The sequence below is a fragment of the Penicillium psychrosexuale genome (assembly GCF_028828465.1).
Source record: "Penicillium psychrosexuale strain IBT 29551 chromosome Unknown utg000006l, whole genome shotgun sequence".
NCBI classification, from domain to species: domain Eukaryota; kingdom Fungi; phylum Ascomycota; class Eurotiomycetes; order Eurotiales; family Aspergillaceae; genus Penicillium; species Penicillium psychrosexuale.
The window spans coordinates 326,391-345,112 of NW_026643191.1; the positions used below are offsets into that span (position 1 = coordinate 326,391).

An 18,722-nucleotide genomic window follows, 5' to 3' on the forward strand; every position below is an offset into this window, starting at 1 on the left:
AATCATTTTCATAATGTGCTTAGTGCGAATTATAAGCATTTTTCTTTTGCGACCGGAGCACCTATAAGCAACATGACGGAAAGAAACTTCGAAAAGTGTAAAGTGATACAACAAGGAACGAACGAAAATAGATGAGCATGCAGAAAAAACCTGTCTAAGAACGAGACCGGAACATCATATCTGCCGTCGCAGGTAGTACAGACATATATCGAAATAGTCCCTCTTTGATCTCTATGTACAGCGTACAACTTGGCGTTTATTCCTTGACCTTATCAGGGTCCTCTAGGATACCCTCGGCTTCCAGTCTCCGTCGGGCCTCTTCGAGAGCCCATGTTTGTATACTATCACAATTGTCAGTATTCCAGTTGCGCGAGGAGTATAAACGCCAATATCAAGGCACTAGGTCGGATACGGATTATACGTACGAAGTATCAGGCTTGAAAACGTATGCGACACCAGCGACCAAAATGCTTCCAATGAATCCGTAGTACCAAATGTTCTCCCAGCCTTCCTTCACGTACTTCTGGCCGGGCTTGACACCGAACAGCCACCCGGTGGGAGGATCATAGTGATCACCGTGATCCGCGGCACGGATACTGGATCGAGTTGAGAATGCCTGGGTCTTTTGAGACTGGCGAAGCAGGCAACGCGCCCGGAGGATGTGCGACAATGGTCGGGCACTCATCTTGAAGATGGGATGAAGGAGGGTTGATGCCGAAACACTGGCGTGCAAGGAAATTGGTGAGAGTCACGAGGAACAGAATATCCTTGCTAAATTCAGGTGGTAAGGACGGTCTCAATTGATATGTTGCCTCTTGCAGTAGAGTGGAGGGGGGGCTTCGGCGGGTTGATGTTGAAGCCGTAAAAGGCCGGGAAGCTGTCCAGTTATCGCGCTAGTCTACTTTGGGCAATTTTCTTGTCCGCCTTTATACCTGTTATTTCAGGCAGAACTACGCTCCTGCCTTGGAAAATAGGTGTCGTCACTACACACGCGACGCGTTCTTATCACATCTGGCCCTCCCATGCTGCAGGGCGCTGGACTCGCCATTCGTTTCATCTTTCCATATGCACGACTCAAGAACATTCGAAGTAACTGAACCGGTAAATACCATCTTTTAACTGGTATGTTTCATCTCAGACCCCCAATATATCCCCATTTCTGACACCGTCCTGTTCAGCCTCCAGCTTCTACGCGGAATGTATCCTTACCAATTTTAAGCGCGTCATTGGATATTTCCGAATCGAAGCAATGGCAACAAACAATACATACCCCATATCCTCAAATTCACGAACAAAGTTGAACGCTTTTCGCTTCCAGGAAGGCGAAGTAGTTTCCGACGGCGCCAGCTCGAAAGACGAGACGAAATCAGTTAATGGGAGCAAAGAACATGAGGATCCGGGCTCCAACAGTGTGAAGGAGCCGATGCAGACTTCTTCTGATAAAGGATGTTCTCCGCCGCCTCCCGAAGCTCAGGCACCGGAACCCCAATTACAAGAATCAAAGCCGATTAAAGAATGCCCTCAGACTCCGGGAAACAAGATACCTCTGGCGGATTTGATCAGCAATGCTGAGGATTCGTTTAATCCTGCCGAAGTCCCGGAAATGACGCCAGTTGATCAAGTCATCTGGCAGCATGTGCCTGCCAGCTCGAACCCAGACACCTCATCCCAGACACCAGCGGGTCGTCGTAGGAAGCGCCGGCACAGTTCTTCGCCTACTGGCTCTCCCTCGAAAGGGACTAAGAAAAAGGTGCAAAAAGAACCCTTTGATCTTAATTCAATACAAGTCCTATTCAAGACACCGCAGCATGATATGGCCGCTGAATTGTGGAGTAACTACATGGATAAAAACATGGTCGATGGCCCGGATGATCTTCCGCCGCCACGGTTCGCAAATCTTCTTTCCTCCTCACCCCAGACACCAGGTTCGAGCAGAACAAGTCGAGACTCGTCAGGGCTGAGACGCGCGATTAGCTGCACCACCGATTTCCCCACCTCTCGAACAAAACGGCGACGAGTCAATGGACTAGATGTCAGCCGTGGCATATTTCAACGAACTACCAGCAATGTCGAATCTGGGAGACCCAAGTCCTCCAGGATCAACTATCTTATGGAGAAAATTGAAAGAAGCATATACATGGCCACTGCCGATGCGGGTCCACCTGGATCGTCACCCCTACGCCAACATGTGGATACACGGAGGTGCCGATCGTCTTCACCCACGAAGAACTGGAGGCTTCACGAGGCCGACGAAGAAACCACTGAATCCCCATGTGCTGTACCACCTGGGAAAGTGAGACCTGGGAAACTGCCCATTCTTCAAGAGTCGTCCGACGAGTTCGGAGACGATGATCTTGATCAAGGTCTTCTGGACCTGGTTAATGCCTCGGAGGATCCTTTCATTGAGCCGGCACATGCATCTACCGAGTTTGTGTCTCTGGGGTCTTCTGAATGGGCTGCCCTTGACGCAGAAAAGTCTCGTTCATGGCAGCCAGAAGATTCAATGCTCAACAGCAAGCCTCTCATAACAATACCCCATAGCACTACGACTAACGAAACAAAACGCGATGATATCGATGAATTCGATGAATTTGAATATGAATACGATGATCTGCCTGACAACTTGCAGGAAATACTTGCAAAATGTGACACAAAGCCCGTTCCGGTCAATCCATTGAATTCAACGACCACTGGACCATCTTTGCAGAGATCAGATACAATGAATACCCCGGTGAATGGCAGTATGCATAGCAAACCCCCAACCGCCACACCTGTCAAACCTGAGGTGGCATCATCGGATGATGAGTTTGATGATGATTTTGATCTGGAGGCCATTGAGCAAACTATGAAGCAAGCAGGTGAAGGTGGACTCGCTCATGTTCGTCACTCTTAGTCAGTTAATTTTTAGATATATGCTAAGACAGTCAAAACAAATAGAACCTCAAAGGTCGCCAAGCTATCAAACGTTACCAGATCGTTGAGATCACGAAGAGCACATATGTTACTCCGAAAGGACGTACTCAGCCAGAGCAGGTCAGATACATTGCCCTTGCCTCGGATATAGTCCCGTCCGCTGACTTTGAGTACAGGGCTTGCTAGTTGAAGACGAGAAAACCCGAGACCGCAAGTCTATTATCTTGCGAGAGTCATGGTTTGACACTCCCTGCAGCAAGGATTCGTATATCCACCTAGTCGGGGACTTCAACGCAGCCGGCCAATGCGTTGTGGATAATTTGAACCACATGATCATTCTTCACCCCGACCATCTCATTTCAGCTACGGTCGTAGCAGACTCGATAGACTGCCAGCGACGAGCTGTCCTTCAAGATCGAGTCAAAGTCATTGGCGCACTCGAGCGACCGCAAGCCTTTGGAGTGTTTTTCCACGAAGTTTTTCAAAAAGCTCTCAAGGCGAACAAATGGGATATGAAGTCATTGAAGACATTGGTCGAAACCGTCCTGGGCAGACACATCGAAGAGCTGTACTCGATCCAAATGAGTATCCCTGAAGCTGTTGAATATCTCATGAGCAGGATGCCTGCTGTTCTAGACTGGGCAGATGCTTTCCTGCATCTCAAGCCACAGGTATGGCTCACGGCCGCTGGGTAGCCTCTTTTGACCAAGAAACCTTGCTAACCAAGATCAATAGGCCAAGTCTATGGTTGAAGACCGCAATAACTCTAAGCTGAACTTGAGTATCAACAAACTACTTGAGGTAGAGGAGCACATATGGTCCCCAATGTATGGCCTCAAAGGCAATATCGATGCGACGGTACAAGTCACTTGCCGTGAAGATAAAATGGAGAAGAACCTGGTGGTTCCGCTGGAACTCAAGACTGGGCGAAGGGATACAAACCAGTCACATAGGGCCCAAACAGCTCTCTACACTCTCCTCCTGTCAGATCGCTATGGTAAGTAATGAGGCCTCCGATCCTCTTTCGACTAGTTGACTAGTTGCTAAAAATTGTCGCAGATATCGATGTTACATTCGGGCTTCTCTACTACCTCGAGTTAACGAAAACACTCAGTATCCGTGCGGTCCGACACGAACTACTCCAGATGATCCAGGTGCGCAATCACCTCGCTGGCTATATTCGTGAAAGGCAGCAGCTTCCACCGATGCTGAAAAAAGCTCGTCAATGTATTCGATGCTATGCCAAGACTCCGTGTCTCATCTATCACAAGCTCTCCGAGGATGGCGATGGCGAGACCAGTGCACTTGGCGAGGATTTCGATGCAGTTGTTGGTCACCTGGACAACGGCGATCGGGACTTCTTTCGCAAGTGGGATGAACTTCTGACCAAAGAAGAAGGTAATCTCGTGAAGTTCCGGCGAGAACTTTGGACATTGCTGAGCAGCGAGCGAGAAGCCCTGGGTCGATGCTTCGGGGATGTCGTTATCGACCCGCATTCTGCGTATGAGGAGAATACTGGGACAAGGATCAATCGCTACCATTATACGTTCGTCAAAAGACAAGCGTCTCCTGGTTTTTCCTTTGCTGAATCCCAAATATCTGTCGGTGAACCAATTGTCATTTCGGATGAGAAGGGCCATTTTGCTCTCGCCAATGGATACGTGCTGCATACAAGTTCGTCGCACATCAAGGTTGGCGTGGATCGGAAACTTCACAATGCACGATCAAAGACGGTTGGCTTCGATGCAGTCACAAACCAGTCTTTCGGAGGAATCATGGAGGTTGGGAAAGAAGAGCCTGCTGCCCTGCAAAACCCAAACGAGCAGCTCGTTTACCGGATCGACAAAGATGAGTTTAGCAACGGCATGGCCATTGTTCGAAACAATCTCATCTGTATGATGGATAAAGACTTGTTCCAAGCGAGGCAGCTTCGACAGCTCATTGTTCAGGGGCAGGCGCCTGCCTTCAAGACGATGTCATCTTCATATACGATCCCCGATCCTGGCAATCTCAACGTTGATCAAAGACAAGCCATTGACAAAGTGATGAGCGCCAAAGACTATGCTCTTGTCCTTGGAATGCCTGGGACTGGAAAGACCACAACCATTGCTCATATCATTAGGGCCCTTGTTTCTCAAGGCAAGAGTGTTCTTCTTACATCTTACACCCACACTGCCGTTGACAACATTCTGCTGAAGATTCGAGACGACAACATCCGTGTGCTGCGTATAGGTGCAACCGCCAAAATTCATCCAGATGTTCAGGAATTTGCCGATCTTGCCGCAGTCCAAAAATCAACCATTGAAGAACTTAAGGATTCATACGAAAAGCCGCAGGTCGTTGCCACTACTTGTCTCGGAATCAACCATAACATTTTCAACCAACGCATCTTTGACTATTGTATTGTCGACGAAGCATCGCAGATCACGCTCCCAGTCTGCCTCGGCCCGATTCGTATGGCAAGGACTTTCATCCTGGTGGGTGATCACTATCAATTGCCGCCGCTTGTGCAGAATAAAGCGGCCCAGGAAGGAGGACTTGATATCAGTCTCTTCAAACTACTATCGGATGCACAACCAGGTTCGGTTGTCAACCTAGAGCATCAGTACCGCATGTGTGAGGAAATCATGTTACTTTCAAACACTCTGATTTACTCGGGCCGTCTCAAATGCGGCACGCCGCAGGTAGCAGCCCGATCTTTGGATATACCCGACATCAACGCACTAGAGAAATTCCATGTCGAAGACTTGAGTCATGCTCTGTCACAGTCAACCCGAGCAATATGCCCGGGTGTCCCCAGTAGCCCGTGTTGGCTCCGAGACTTACTGACGCCATCTGCGAAGACACGCCTGGTCAACATCGATCCCATCGGCCCCGCAGCCCTCGAGATAGCACAGGGAAATCGTGTCGTGAATCACATGGAGGTCTTCCTTTGCTCGCAACTTGTGGAGTCATTCATTGCCTGTGGTATTCCCGCGCGCGACATTGGTGTGATCACTTTCTACCGCAGCCAACTCTCGCTCATTCGCCAGAGCCTGCGACGCTACGGCCCAGATCTGGAAATGCACACCACAGACAAGTTCCAAGGCCGCGACAAAGCGGTCATCGTTCTGAGCTGCGTCCGCAGTAACGCCGAAAACAACGTCGGCGAGCTACTGCGCGACTGGCGCCGTGTCAACGTCGCCTTCACCCGCGCCCAGACCAAGCTCCTCGTTGTCGGCAGCAGATCCACTCTCCGTGATGGCAACGAGCTCCTCTGCAAATATGTGCGCCTGATGGAAAGCAAAGACTGGGTTTATAACTTGCCCAGCGGAGCGATAGACAAGCATTTCTTCCCCTCTTGTACCACACAATCGCAGCTCATGTCTCCGGGTGCGGCTTTGACTCCTCGCTCTACCAAGGGCAAAGGTAATGGCAAGAACAAATTGCCTCCTTCACGTTCTTCCCGTGAACCACTGAGCCCATTGGGCTCCCGACAAGCAGCGCCCGGTCTACAAAAGCCTGCCAAGACGGGTGCAAAGTTGTTCAACGGCACGAAGGTGGTTGGGAATCGGCCCATCCTACGAGACATAGTGAATGACCTGACGGGCTAGCATACCTAGCATACAATGTTTCAAACAAGGTCCTTGTTTCTGTTCTTCAAATGCAAATCGAGGCGTTCCGTTTTATCATCGCACGCGACTTGACACGCTGATACAGCCATTCGTCTTACATGTGGTTTTTGGGGGCTTGGGAAATACACTAAGCACTGCAGCCTGTTGGTTATTGGCTGTCAAATGTGGTTCCATTGTGAGCACTGTAGTTTTCAAATAAGCAACAGCAGACGCTCGACATTCAGCCTCTCAATTAATTGAATTTACAATGGAATTGATAAATGAAAAAATCGTATTCATGTAGGCTACAATCCATGTGTACCTACTGCGGCACCTTGATCACCGCCCTTCTCATGGGCAAACACCTCCTTCTCAACACCCTCCGTTCTTTCCTTGAATCGCTCGCAAACGTTCACGCATGTGCTAGAAGAGCACCATCTCCGCGCAATTCTACTCAGTAGAAACTCGTGCCTTCTTCGCCTGGGGTCCATTCAGGTAGGTACGGTCGCCATTGGGGCTAACAGTCCATCGGGCATGGTTGTTTGGGTTGGCCACAAAGTTGGTAGGCACGATGTTCTCCGCAAACTCGAATGTTCTCTTCTTAGGCGAAGCGGCAGAAAGGGAAGAAACAGACTGCATGTGCTCCTGGGTAGGGGTGTAATAAGGTCCCTGCATTTGTTGGGTGGGCCGCCGAACCTGCTGGGCCGCTGAGGCATGGAGTTGCTGGGTTTGCCGCATCGCAGACTGCACGCGCGCCTTAGAAGGAGTTTGGTACAAGGTGGGCTGCTGCTGCTGAGCCACTGAATCTTGAAGTTTCTGGGATAGTCGGATCACAGACGCCATGCGCTCCTTGGAAGGGGTGTGATGGACTGCTTGCATTTGGTAGGCGGGCTGCTGGACCTGCTGGGCCACTGTAGCTTGGCGTTGTTGGGTCTGTTGCATCAAAGATCGCATGCGCTCATTGGGAGGGGTGGGATAAACTCCCTGCATTTGATGGGTGGGCTGAACCTGCTGAGTTGCTGTAGCTTGGTATTGCTGGGTCTGCTGCATCGCAGACTGCATGCGCTCATTGGTATTGGGAGGGGTATGATAAATTCCTTGCATTTGGGGGGTGGCCTGCTGAACCTGTTGACCCGCTGCGGTTGGGAATGGCTGGGTCTGCTGCATTTGATGCTGTCGCTGAGACCGGTATTCACGGACTTGCACTTTGTGCTTCATGACCTTGTCCAGACACAGCTGAAACTGCTGTTGGTGGAGCCGACGCTGCTGTTGGTAGATCAGGAGCTGCTGTTGATCCCCGGGCAGCTGACGTTCGAGGTGAGCTTGCTGTTGCTGAAGTTGATCCCATTCAACACGAAGATATTTCTCTTCATTTTGAAGACGCTCTTGGATTTCAAGCTGGTTCTGTTGACTGGGATGGGCTGCTGCCACTGGCGTCATCAAGGTAGGGACAGGGGTCATCGGGGCAGAGAACTGAGTCATTGGTGTCATCGGGGCAGGCGCAATCTGCTGAGATGGCGTGACTGAGGCTAAGAATGTTTTTCCCTTCGCCTTGCGTGGGGTGCTTTGCACTTTTGTCTTCTTCTGTTTCTTGTGTAGCTCGTCATCTTGCTTCCTCTTAGGGACCCGCTTGGCTGCCTTATTGGGTGACTGCTTAGGATGAGGGCCCGATTTGCCTTGTGACCAATCAAAGACCTTGACCGTTTCAGTTGCTGAGCTGGGGGTGGCAGGAGGAGCTGGAGCAATATTGGCGATGTCGCTGACTGAATGGGTCGCTTGGATAACCGGGGCATCAGTGGCAGGAGTGACTTGAACAGCGGGATCACTGATGACCGAAGCGCGCTGGGTGAATTTAGCAGCGAATTGAGTGACTGCAGCGACTCGAGCGACATGGGCAGCAGTGATAGGAGCAGCAGTAACGGGAGCAGCAGTGACAGGAGCAGCGGTGACAGGAGCAGCGGTGACAGGAGCAGCGGTGACAGGAGCAGCGGTGACAGGAGCAGCGGTGACAGGAGCAACTTTAACAGCCGGATCAATGATGGCTTGAGTATGTTGAGTGACTGGAGCATCAGTGGCGCGAGCAGGTCGGACGAATGCAAGGGGAGGACCCAGGTCGGCGTTTTCGAGAGACAAGAGGGTATCCAGCGGATAGACTGTGCTAGGCTGCTTGGTGGAAGTGCTCAGTTTGGCGGAAGTGCTCAGTTTGGGCACATCATCATCAACGACGATGGGATTACACAAGCCACCGCGAAGCTCCAGGTGATCCAGAGTCGCTGGGCCAAGGACAGGGTCCTCACCGAGTGGGACAAAGGCATCTTCGAAAGTCGAGCCGGACGTGTTGTCCTCTCCCTCGAAGTGATATCCTAGGAACACAAGTCAGTTCAGTTCGACAGTCGTAAATCAGGAGATGTACGTACCATTAACACGAGCGAGTTCCCAGAGGTCATTGGGGAAACCTTTCTCGGGAATTTTCCATTCGTCGAGGCCCAGGATACGGCCTTCATTAGAAGGCACACTGACGGGGCTCGAATTGGGCTTTTGCGAGTCTTGATCGCCAGGCACATCGACAAATGCGTCGAAAAATGATTGGGTAGGATCCATAATAGGCTCCATAACGAATGATAGAATAAAATGTGAATGTGAATGTGAATGAGAGTACAGGTGATAGAGCTGTCGAGTCAAAGAAGGTGCAGAAACACACAAAAGACGGATGAAGTGTGTTGATTGCTGAGCGAGTGGAAGACTCGAAGAGCACAGGCTATGAAACAGCTAATTGTATCTTGTAGTGAATGAATGGTGGTGGGATGAGAATGAAAATGCAATGAGCATGGGAAATGGGAAGGAGGGAGAGGAAAGAAGAAAAAAAGAGGGGGTATGGGAGAAGAGGATCGTGGGAGTGTAGCGATGTAGCGATGTGCTCATGTGCTCTCTTCAGGGCAAGATAATAGGTGGTTGGAGCCCTATGCCCCATGGGGAAGTTCAAGTGTTTGCAAAGGGCAAGGGTTAGGTCAGGGCTCGGTCACTGATGCTCCCATCAACTCCCAACAGAAAGTAACCCGGCCAGTTCCCACGGTTCCTTCGTCCTTCACCTGAGACGTCTGGCTAGATTCACTAGACTGTGCACTAGACTGTCCACTAGGAAGGACTATAACCATGAATCCGTCCCTTCCTTCCACGGCTTCTTTACCTAAAGTAGCGACGGCAAGTGCAAACCAGCTGGCCTTGGTGTTTTGCCTTTCCATTAGACAATGTTAGCTCTTAACCAGCTTTTTTTTGTAAATGATATTCGTGACTCACAACATATTGAGGAACAGCTGCATAGTCCAACGGGACGATATCAAACCATGCCATTTTAAGCTCATCAAATCAGAGGCCTGGCCTTCCTCTGCGTCTGGAGCCGCATACCGACTAAGGTACGGATCGACGTCATCTTCCCCAGACAACCGCGGAGAAGCCATCTGAACCATGGCAATCCATTCGGATAGGGAGCCACAATATTCCTGCAGATCATCTTCCGACATATTCTCGAGTACTTTCCCGTTTTCGTAAAACGGCGGAGTGATTATTTGCTCGTGAGCAATTTCCTGTGGCTCGCAGGTTATCAACTGTGGTTGAACCTTGTCGATCGGCTTGTTTCCTGCTCCGACTTTTAGTATATTCTTGCTACTATTTCCTTTTTTGGGTTCGGAGGCATGATCACCTTCACCCGGACCAGGGTTGCTTTCCAGGTCGTGGAAGAGCCAGGCCAGTGATTGAGTCAGAACATTGGTGAATGCCCATACAATTCTTTCGAAGCCCTTCTTGCCATGCAGCATCGAGGGCAGCCGTAAGTTCAATTCTACCACTGACGACATTATTAGTAAATATTCAACCAGCCCATTTGCTCTGATTGTACATACAGAATCTTTCTTTTGCATGTTTTCTGCCGCCGCTGCGGAAAGGCTTGCCAGTGAGACCTGTTCGCTCATATATCTCCTTTCCTAGTTCGATTCGAAGTACGCCTATTTCCATTCGAGTCAACTTTCGGTCCCGCAACGGAGACTCTTCCAGCCGCAGCTTCGGGGAAACGAACCGTCTTTGAGTGTGAAGACATTATCGGATCCCGAGCGTCCTTCGGAGATCATCAAAATATTCCCTATGTGCCAAGTCAGAGTGCCGTCTTTGATAAAATGGTCTCTCTGGGCACAAAAGCTGTCTGGTGCTTGTGCAAATGATGGCCACTCAAATGTGAAGAGCCTTTATACTGGTCTGGCGGAGACATAAATACCTGACTTGATGTATGTGTTGAAGAAGTCATGCTCAAGCAGAGCCGAAGGAGTCATGAAGACTCGTGCATATCGAGGTTTTTCTAGTTTAGTCTCGAGCGACGGCTTGATCTGTGAGTAGAACTCCTTTGGCAGGATAACCTCGACCTATGACCAGTGATCAGTCAAATGACCTTTCATCTCTCAAGAAAGCCATAGACCACCTACTGAGTGTACAAATGCATGATTTTGAATCGTTGAAAAGGGCGATCTCTTGCTTGGGACCTGCTTTGGGTTGATGAACGTCGGCAGCTGAGTGATGGTTGTGAAGCACTTTTCGCGACGAGACGATTCGTCTACTTCTTGAAACATGTTGTCTCTGATAATCTTCGAAGTGATGCTCAACGTTGACAATCGAAGCTCTCGAGTTTTGAAGAATCAAATTTCCAGCCGAAGGGTGAGGTTCGATTAAGCTCGGGCTTATCGGACCCATAAGGCTGCAGCTATCAAACCTTCCACATTCAAATGGAATTTGGGGTATTCTATCAACTTCTGGTAGCCATTGTAGGAATATTATACAGAAACCAGATGTATTGGCCTTGAATGGCATGTATGAATTCAAGATCAAGGTTATCAATAAATATCAGTAGTCTCAATTTCGTAACGAGTATAATGGCTCAATGTAGCTTTGCTCTTATGTCACTTGTAAGGGCAATCTGAAATTAGGTAGAGCTCAGTCTGAGTACTTCTGAATTGAAGTTTACTCCAATGGCTCTTATTATGTGGTCATTGTGTACATGTATGCATGTATTCATATAGAGCAAACAACATACACGTCAATTAGAATGGATAATGCATCTAAACAATACCAATAACATACAACGTACGGCTCTAGAAAGAAACAGAATATGTAATTAATTCAAAAACAATCATAATTCACTAATTGTAACCTAAGAAATCATATTGTTTATGGCATGTTTCCTAGTGGTATGCCCGCAAAAGCCAAGACATAGGGAGCAGTTCACCCAACTTCTGTAATTTGTTTTTTAAACCTCACCAATACCAACTTTGGTATTAACCGAACATATAAAGCTGTTTTCTGATCTCTGTCCCCGAAAGCCGCTCCAAACCGAAAGGACCGGTCGAATCATCGACAACGGTCGCCCGCTCAGCAAACCAGTCGGTCATTTTATACCCATCGCTATCGAGGATCATAAGCTGGATAAGAATGCTGGGACGTACCACCACCCCCGCAGCGGTCATAATGTCATCATATCCCTGCGTGGCATGATATGTGCCGGCATTATAATTGAGTTGTGCCAAATCTGAAGTGAAAATGGTCTGTATGTTGCTTCCGGTATCATTGGAAAGTTGCACAATGATATATGGGAGGTTCTTAGAATCACGGTCTGCGATGGAGGGTGACAGTCTGAGTCGTGCGTAGAACTGGTTGAACGCGTCCCGCGGTCAGTTTCGGAAGGATTGGCCTGAGAGAAAAACATACCTTATGCATTGCGCCAGGTTCTATTTGTACGTAAGAACTCCAGAGTTTCATCTGTTGTCGTTCTTTCTAGAACGAGATTGGTCGTTAAATCTTTTTCGAAAGACTTTTTCGGGGATAGGGAAGTATACCTTGTCATGCTCGAGGGTTTGCTGTATCATCTGCCGGCTCACTCCCTAAAAATCTCAGGAGTCAGGGACAAAGCTAATTGTTCCAAAAGAAGACCTTACCTCAAACCACACTGGGCGATCCATGATTTCCTCGAGATCGGGTAAGGAATGATAGACCTGACCGTCGCACACATATATAGATCTCCCATTGGGTGGTCCAAGGAGAGACTTTAGCTTCCCAGTTTTATACATATTGATCACAAATTGAATATTGGACCGTTGCGACTTGATTCTCTCGTCCTTGAGGTATCCCTCAAGTTTCTTGATGCGTTCTTCTCCTGAGACCTCATAGGGGCGCGGGATAGCGGGAAGAGCCTTGCTAAGGTCGAACTTTTCGATCTCTTCCATCTTGACTAGAAATCATTAATGGATGATTTGGGTTGAACGAGGAGTTTCCCATACAATATGTGAAGATAACGTAGGGGAGAAGTTAGCTTCTGAGTTTATTTCTTAGTGAAAGAAATGTAGGATGGAAGGACAGTGAAGCGGCAGTGATTAAGTATTTGACTGGTGCAGATATCACGGGACGTCGGGGTTCGCCTGGGCATCAATGACAAGGGCCTTGGCCACTATCACATCACATATATGAGCTTGGCAAGCGCTAGGGAGTATTCTAAAGGGCCGGACAGGCATTTTTGACCAATCCTGTCTAGTTGACTTGGTTGCGTTGTACTAACTAGGCATGCCGGTAAGCCTAATCGTTGCCTGGCCCCCGTCTAAAAGAAAACGGGCACGTACAATTTGAACATGCATAATTTAGGCAGGAAACCCTGTCACTTGGGGCCGTATATCCATGGATTGGGTCCAAGCGATTTCGACGTAGCAGAATGTCGTTTTCTTCCAGTGGTGTACCATGATCAGCTATTCACCAAGCCCAAAGTGTGTGAAAGTTTGCCCGTCGGGGACGCTTTTTCTCTACGAGTCGATAGGGGATTGAGTGAAAAAAATGGCACACAGGTTGGATGAACTGCCCCCTAGCACCCGATAACGATTCCCCGGCAGTATCGGGCTACCCAAAGGCGGTATCCCAGTACTCTCCAATTCGGTCCGTCTATCGTTTGAATAGCATTCAGTCTAAACCGCTAGGTCCTATCGCTCCTACTTCTGCTACTGCTTCTGCCGCTGGTTCGAATGCAGGTGGACATCCAGTCTTGCGCCAATTGCTAGAGGAGGAAGACGAAGAGATGGCGCCCGCTTCGCGTCGCGAGCTCCTACACAAGGATCACTTTGCATTCGTGTTTGGAAGCGTGAAGACTCAAAACTACTTAGATCCTGTTTCCAAAGGACCAGGCTCTCACACGTGAGTGTGGTTCTTGCGCCCGGGGCTGTCGTTTATATGCTGACAACGGTCTGGAACCACAGGATCCGCACTCTTGCTTGGAACCCCACGGGCCAGCTGATTGCCACTGGCTCAGCAGATCGCACGCTACGAATCTGGAACCCTGAACGTCCTAATGTACGATACTCCACCGAATTGCGTGGTCACACAGCTGGTATTGAGAAGGCTCTTTTCAACCCAGTCCGCGACGCGGAGCTGGCCAGTTGCTCGGCCGATGGTACGGTGCGCTTCTGGGATGTGCGCTCCAAGACATGTGTGAGCCGTCTAGATGTCGGCGGCGAAGCATTTACACTCTCCTGGTCTGCTGATGGCAGCACAATGATCGTCGGCAAGAAGGTAATCATGCTGCGCTGCGACTCCGCAGACTTGATCTCTCTTATGACACAGTCACTAACATATGATATGTAAACAGGACGACACCTTAATCCCCGTCTCCGTTCAATTCCCCTCCTCTCCTACCACTCATCCCGAAGGCGCAAATGCTCTCAACCTCCCCTCCTCTACACCCGGCGCAACCACATACACAGCTCTCGACCCTCACCCTCAAACCGTACAAACAAATGCGACAACCTTCTCCTGGTGTATGCCGACACCCGAACGTCCGGGGCAACAAATATTCGTGACGACTGGCGAAGGCAAGGTCAAAATCATGTCCTACCCTTCCTTCGATATCATGCACACTCTCAACGCCCACACCTCGGCCTGCCTTTCACTTGCGCTCGCGCCGACAGGCCGATACCTCGCAGTCGGTGGGAGCGACGCTCTCATCTCCCTCTGGGATACAACCGACTGGATCTGTCGTCGCACTTTGTCCAGCGAGAATGGTGGTGCTATTCGTGGCGTGAGCTGGAGCTTCGATGGCCGCTACATTGTAGGCGCATGCGACGAGCTTGGATGTGGTGGGAATGGACTGGAGATCTTCCATGCGGAGTCTGGAGATAGTATTTACACAATTCCTACTGCCGGCATCAATGCCGGTGTCTCTGCTGTTGCGTGGCATCCATCTCGCTACTGGCTAGCTTACTCGACTACCACTGATGGACCTGGTAGCTCCAGCGCTGGAGGCTTGAAGATTGTCGGTGCTGCTGGTGGTGGCTTGTAATCTCGAGCCTTATATTTTGCTTCCTCTTCTGGGGCAGGCCTTTTTTTAGCCCTACCCTATCAAACTATCATGAATGGACGTATTGAGAAAGAAAAAAACGGACGAGTGCTAAGTAAGATCAATAGATTTATTGATTGTAGTGCTTGTAGTGATTGGCTATTAACATGAATTGACAGGCCGAAATACTCCAATTACCAACCGTATAAGCTATCCAAGAGTGAAGAGTTCCGCCCCAAAAAGACCGTTCATTCGTTCGTCATCAAATCATTCAAAAGCAGAGCTCAATGGAAGCTTATCAGGCTGCCACTTCACTCGAACATTGTGGGAAGAAGAGAATTGCAAAGGGGTTCGCAGTTCCGTAGGTAAATCAGAAAAGAAGATACTCGGTCCAAGATATCGTGATAAGTGACCCCAATATTTGTGGAACTAGGGCGAGGGAGAGAAAACAAGCAAAAGAGAAGTACCCAATAGGATGACGACCTGCTTCGAGTCGCATGTGAGAGGATTGATAAAGGCGTCGATGGGTCGTCCTAATTAGTGAGAGGCTAGGATCTCATATTTTGAGCAGATTGAGGGACTCAATGTCGTCCGTTCAGCGGCAACACGAGAGATTTCACTTGTTGCAACAATCTCAAGCGAGATGAGTTATGACACTGGAGACTATTGAACCATATTCCAACATGCGCTGCGCTCATGATGGCCGCCAGTTCTCCCAGCCAGCGTTGGTCGGACTTTCACCCTGGATTTGACCATTCAAGATTTGAGCCCATTGAGATTCACTGAAAGTCTCCATGTTTAGGTTGCCAAAGCCTTCATTGCCCGTTTCTGGATTTGAGGGTGGAAGGTCCCATGCAGAGGGCATGGAGAAGATCCCCGACGCTCCTGCAACCGACGGGCTATTAGAGCTGTCTGGATAAAACCGACCAGCCATGGAATCCAAATCGGTGACTTGCGGGTTTGTGTTTCCCTGTGGCATGATGTCTGAATTGACCTTATCAAAGGACTGGGCTGACTCCTGACTCGGATATCCCGAGTTTGTCTTTCGATTCTTGTTTCCGGGCGGTGGGTCGTCAGCGCCATTGATTGAATAGGAAGTGTTGGAAGATGAATTCAAGGTTGAGGGGGTGGGATGGTCTGATGGTGGGTTGTTTCTGTCGCTGAGGTTGCCGAAATCAGATCGGAAATCCATGTCTGTATCGATAATGGCCCCTGGTGGTCCGGCTTGGTCCGTCGCCTGAGTGGAGGTTCCGAAAAAGTGACTCGTGTCATCGCCATTAAATACTAGTCCTGCGGTGGGCTGTGTCGTTGAGTCCCTGTTCCGGCTTGGGAGCGACGTCGTCAAACCGGCAGGCATAGGCTGATTGCCGCCGCGATTGGTACTGTATTGTGGAGACACCTCCTTCGCGATCCCTTGTGTTTGGCGGAGGTTGTATATGGGAGTACATTCGACCTTATCGTTGCAGTATGATTGCTAGAGAAGATTGGATTAGCTTCGATTGGCCATTTGGAAACAAGCCCGGGAAACCTACTACCATGGAATGTGCAGCAGACATGTTGGTTCTCTGTCTATCGTCCAAAGCACGAATGCCAGTTCCATCAAGGTCAACATCCAATTGAACAAGAAAGGACTCGGTCAGAGGGTTTTTGTTCTTCATCGCGTTCAGAGCGGAGACGAGAAATTGTAACGAGGAATAAACACTCGAGTCATCTGGTCGGGATTTAAGATACTGCACAAAAACACGAGCGGCAATATAGAGACAAAATGACATGAAAGGATTTAGCTGCAAGGTGTTAGTGCAAATGCTTTTTGAGTAAGAAAGCTCAATAGAAACTCACGCTCGTCAGATCAACGTGGCTGATCATCTTCATGGTACTCGAAATCTGGTTTGCGGCGACAAGGCACCTGCGCTTGCTCTCGGTCGTAATCTGATTCGGCATCTTGTTCTTTTCGGCCTTGAATATTGCCGCTTGGTGAAGACATATAGTTGAAGTATGAATGCTCATGTTGGCGAAAATGACGTTCACGTCCGAGACGCCACTTGGGAGTCGAAGATGATCAGGCAACGAGAGCGAAATGTGCAAAAGAATATTATCATGGCTTCTGTGGCGCTTCCAAAAATCTCCATTGAGGTCATGATCGTTGTCTTGGGGCTGAGGCCGATGGATGTGTATGAGATTACGACCGAAAAGACTTGCCAAAACCACCACGCATGCAAAAGGGGCTAGTGTAGATACACCCTCTCCGGCGATGATATCGTTCAGAGGAAGTGTTCGTTGTGGCTTGCTCTTGGTAAAAGAGTCTTCGGATGCGGGGAGGTTTGTCATAATCTGATTGTCGTCAGCATATCAGCTCTGCGCCATAAGAGGGTTCACGATATACTAACATCGTTCTCATCAATAAGAATGGGCCAGCCAGTTCCAACGCTCGAATATCGATCCGTGGCAAATGCGCCCCAGAAGACTCTCCTACGTTCTTCGCGCTCTGTCCAATCTTTTGGTGGTAAAATGGATTGTTTGACGTCGAGACCAACACCATCAAGACGATTCAATCCCAGCATCAGTGCTAGTCTTGCGGCTTTACCAACGCTCAGCCAGGCTCGTGGGAAGAAGATCATTCGGAATTCATATGTGCCGATAAATATCCATGTTTGGCAATGTGCTAAACTGACGATGTTCTCTCCGAATCCTTTCATTTCGTCCGCCTCGGCATATTTGCGTGCCCGCTGGTAGAAATGACTATGTAGGAAGAAGTATTTGTCGCTGACGGATGCGGCATTGCACCACATAATGTATCGCAAGCAGATCGGTGGGCGCATATTAGGGGCAAGATTCAGGGCTGCATAGTAACGCGGGCGGTGGATAATGGGCATCATTGGATAGATTTTCTCAAAGAATAAAGCGTCCCTGCACGGTACCAATGTATTAGAGACCACAAGTAGAAAGGCGCATAGAACACGTACAGTTCATCGATCACGTCCTGTGGAGGAAGGGGCTCCTCTAGTCCTAGACTGATCAAGTCCCATTGAGAGTTGCCACCCTGGGTAGTTGGCGGCGGAGGATACAAAATTTGACTTGGCTGGCCTGCGCCGGGGGCAATAGAAGCTGAGAACGAGTTATCCATGTTGCCTCCAATGCCTCCCAGCCCTCCTAGGTCCGAAAGGTCGGGCAAATCCAGTATAGATTCATCGGCGATAGGTGCTGTGAATGCATTCTCCAATGGTTGAGGTTGGGAGGTTCGTTGGGTGGGTTCCGGATCCTGGACTTTGAGAAGAGTCTCTACCTGAGCTGATAAAGTCATGATCGTCAGTGATATAGCTCACGGTCAATACGGCATTTGCGACCATTGTCCCAGCAAGTTCGTACCTAACCGCGCTTCAAGCTGCTTAACATATCCCCGTTTAGGACCACTCTTCTTCCGCACTTCATCGTAAGAACATTCATGTCCCAGACGTGAGCAAGTCCCACAGCTCGGGCGTCTCCCATCACACCTTAGTTTCCTCCTCCGACAGACAACACATGCGATGCGCTTGGGGCGGGGAACGAAGTTGGTTTCTCCGGTGCTAGTGCTTTCGGCAGCGGCGCCACTTTCACTAGACATGAATTCCATTTGAGACGGGCCGAATTCTGTGGAGTATTGCGACGATTCGGGTCCAAAATTAGACGCCGGAGGTGCCGCCATAGCGGGCTTGATTGCAGACTTGTGATCTCGGAATATGGTGCAGTAGGTGAGTAATTCGAGTGAATGAATTGATCTTGAATAGCTCCGGTTTGTCCGGGCGCGGTTTTATTAGGCAGAAGCTAATAGGATAGACCTGAGGCGTCAAGAGCCAGGAACATCCAAATGTTGGCCAGATGTGCCG

The 18,722-nt window shown here is 49.4% G+C and overlaps 7 protein-coding genes across 7 annotated transcripts; 2 read left to right on the forward strand and 5 right to left on the reverse strand.

Moving 5' to 3' along the window:
- Positions 1 to 256: 256 nt before the first annotated feature.
- Positions 257 to 685, reverse strand: N7518_009964 (uncharacterized protein; the record flags this gene model as incomplete). The annotated part of the gene is made up of 2 exons (XM_057190890.1): positions 257 to 341; positions 426 to 685. 2 exons carry the CDS (start codon positions 683 to 685, stop codon positions 257 to 259), a joined length of 345 nt encoding a protein of 114 aa, XP_057037026.1.
- A 564-nt stretch (positions 686 to 1,249) lies between these two features.
- N7518_009965 (bifunctional ATP-dependent DNA helicase/ssDNA endodeoxyribonuclease DNA2) lies at positions 1,250 to 6,506 on the forward strand (the record flags this gene model as incomplete). The annotated part of the gene is made up of 5 exons (XM_057190891.1): positions 1,250 to 2,878; positions 2,938 to 3,033; positions 3,090 to 3,584; positions 3,649 to 3,910; positions 3,973 to 6,506. 5 exons carry the CDS (start codon positions 1,250 to 1,252, stop codon positions 6,504 to 6,506), a joined length of 5,016 nt encoding a protein of 1,671 aa, XP_057037027.1.
- A 450-nt stretch (positions 6,507 to 6,956) lies between these two features.
- On the reverse strand, positions 6,957 to 9,119 carry N7518_009966 (uncharacterized protein; the record flags this gene model as incomplete). The annotated part of the gene is made up of 2 exons (XM_057190892.1): positions 6,957 to 8,869; positions 8,924 to 9,119. The coding sequence occupies 2 exons, from the start codon at positions 9,117 to 9,119 to the stop codon at positions 6,957 to 6,959; spliced, it is 2,109 nt and encodes a 702-aa protein (XP_057037028.1).
- Positions 9,120 to 9,514: 395 nt separating this feature from the next.
- Positions 9,515 to 11,122, reverse strand: N7518_009967 (ribonuclease P protein subunit p40; the record flags this gene model as incomplete). The annotated part of the gene is made up of 6 exons (XM_057190893.1): positions 9,515 to 9,740; positions 9,804 to 10,350; positions 10,406 to 10,507; positions 10,579 to 10,641; positions 10,774 to 10,918; positions 10,979 to 11,122. The coding sequence occupies 6 exons, from the start codon at positions 11,120 to 11,122 to the stop codon at positions 9,515 to 9,517; spliced, it is 1,227 nt and encodes a 408-aa protein (XP_057037029.1).
- A 702-nt stretch (positions 11,123 to 11,824) lies between these two features.
- N7518_009968 (uncharacterized protein) lies at positions 11,825 to 12,769 on the reverse strand (the record flags this gene model as incomplete). Its single annotated transcript, XM_057190894.1, has 3 exons — positions 11,825 to 12,196; positions 12,255 to 12,320; positions 12,482 to 12,769. 3 exons carry the CDS (start codon positions 12,767 to 12,769, stop codon positions 11,825 to 11,827), a joined length of 726 nt encoding a protein of 241 aa, XP_057037030.1.
- Positions 12,770 to 13,383: 614 nt separating this feature from the next.
- N7518_009969 (uncharacterized protein) lies at positions 13,384 to 14,862 on the forward strand (the record flags this gene model as incomplete). The annotated part of the gene is made up of 3 exons (XM_057190895.1): positions 13,384 to 13,721; positions 13,784 to 14,096; positions 14,173 to 14,862. 3 exons carry the CDS (start codon positions 13,384 to 13,386, stop codon positions 14,860 to 14,862), a joined length of 1,341 nt encoding a protein of 446 aa, XP_057037031.1.
- A 691-nt stretch (positions 14,863 to 15,553) lies between these two features.
- N7518_009970 (putative C6 transcription factor Prf) lies at positions 15,554 to 18,541 on the reverse strand (the record flags this gene model as incomplete). The annotated part of the gene is made up of 6 exons (XM_057190896.1): positions 15,554 to 16,333; positions 16,392 to 16,643; positions 16,699 to 17,190; positions 17,247 to 17,766; positions 17,823 to 18,147; positions 18,226 to 18,541. 6 exons carry the CDS (start codon positions 18,539 to 18,541, stop codon positions 15,554 to 15,556), a joined length of 2,685 nt encoding a protein of 894 aa, XP_057037032.1.
- Positions 18,542 to 18,722: the final 181 nt, after the last annotated feature.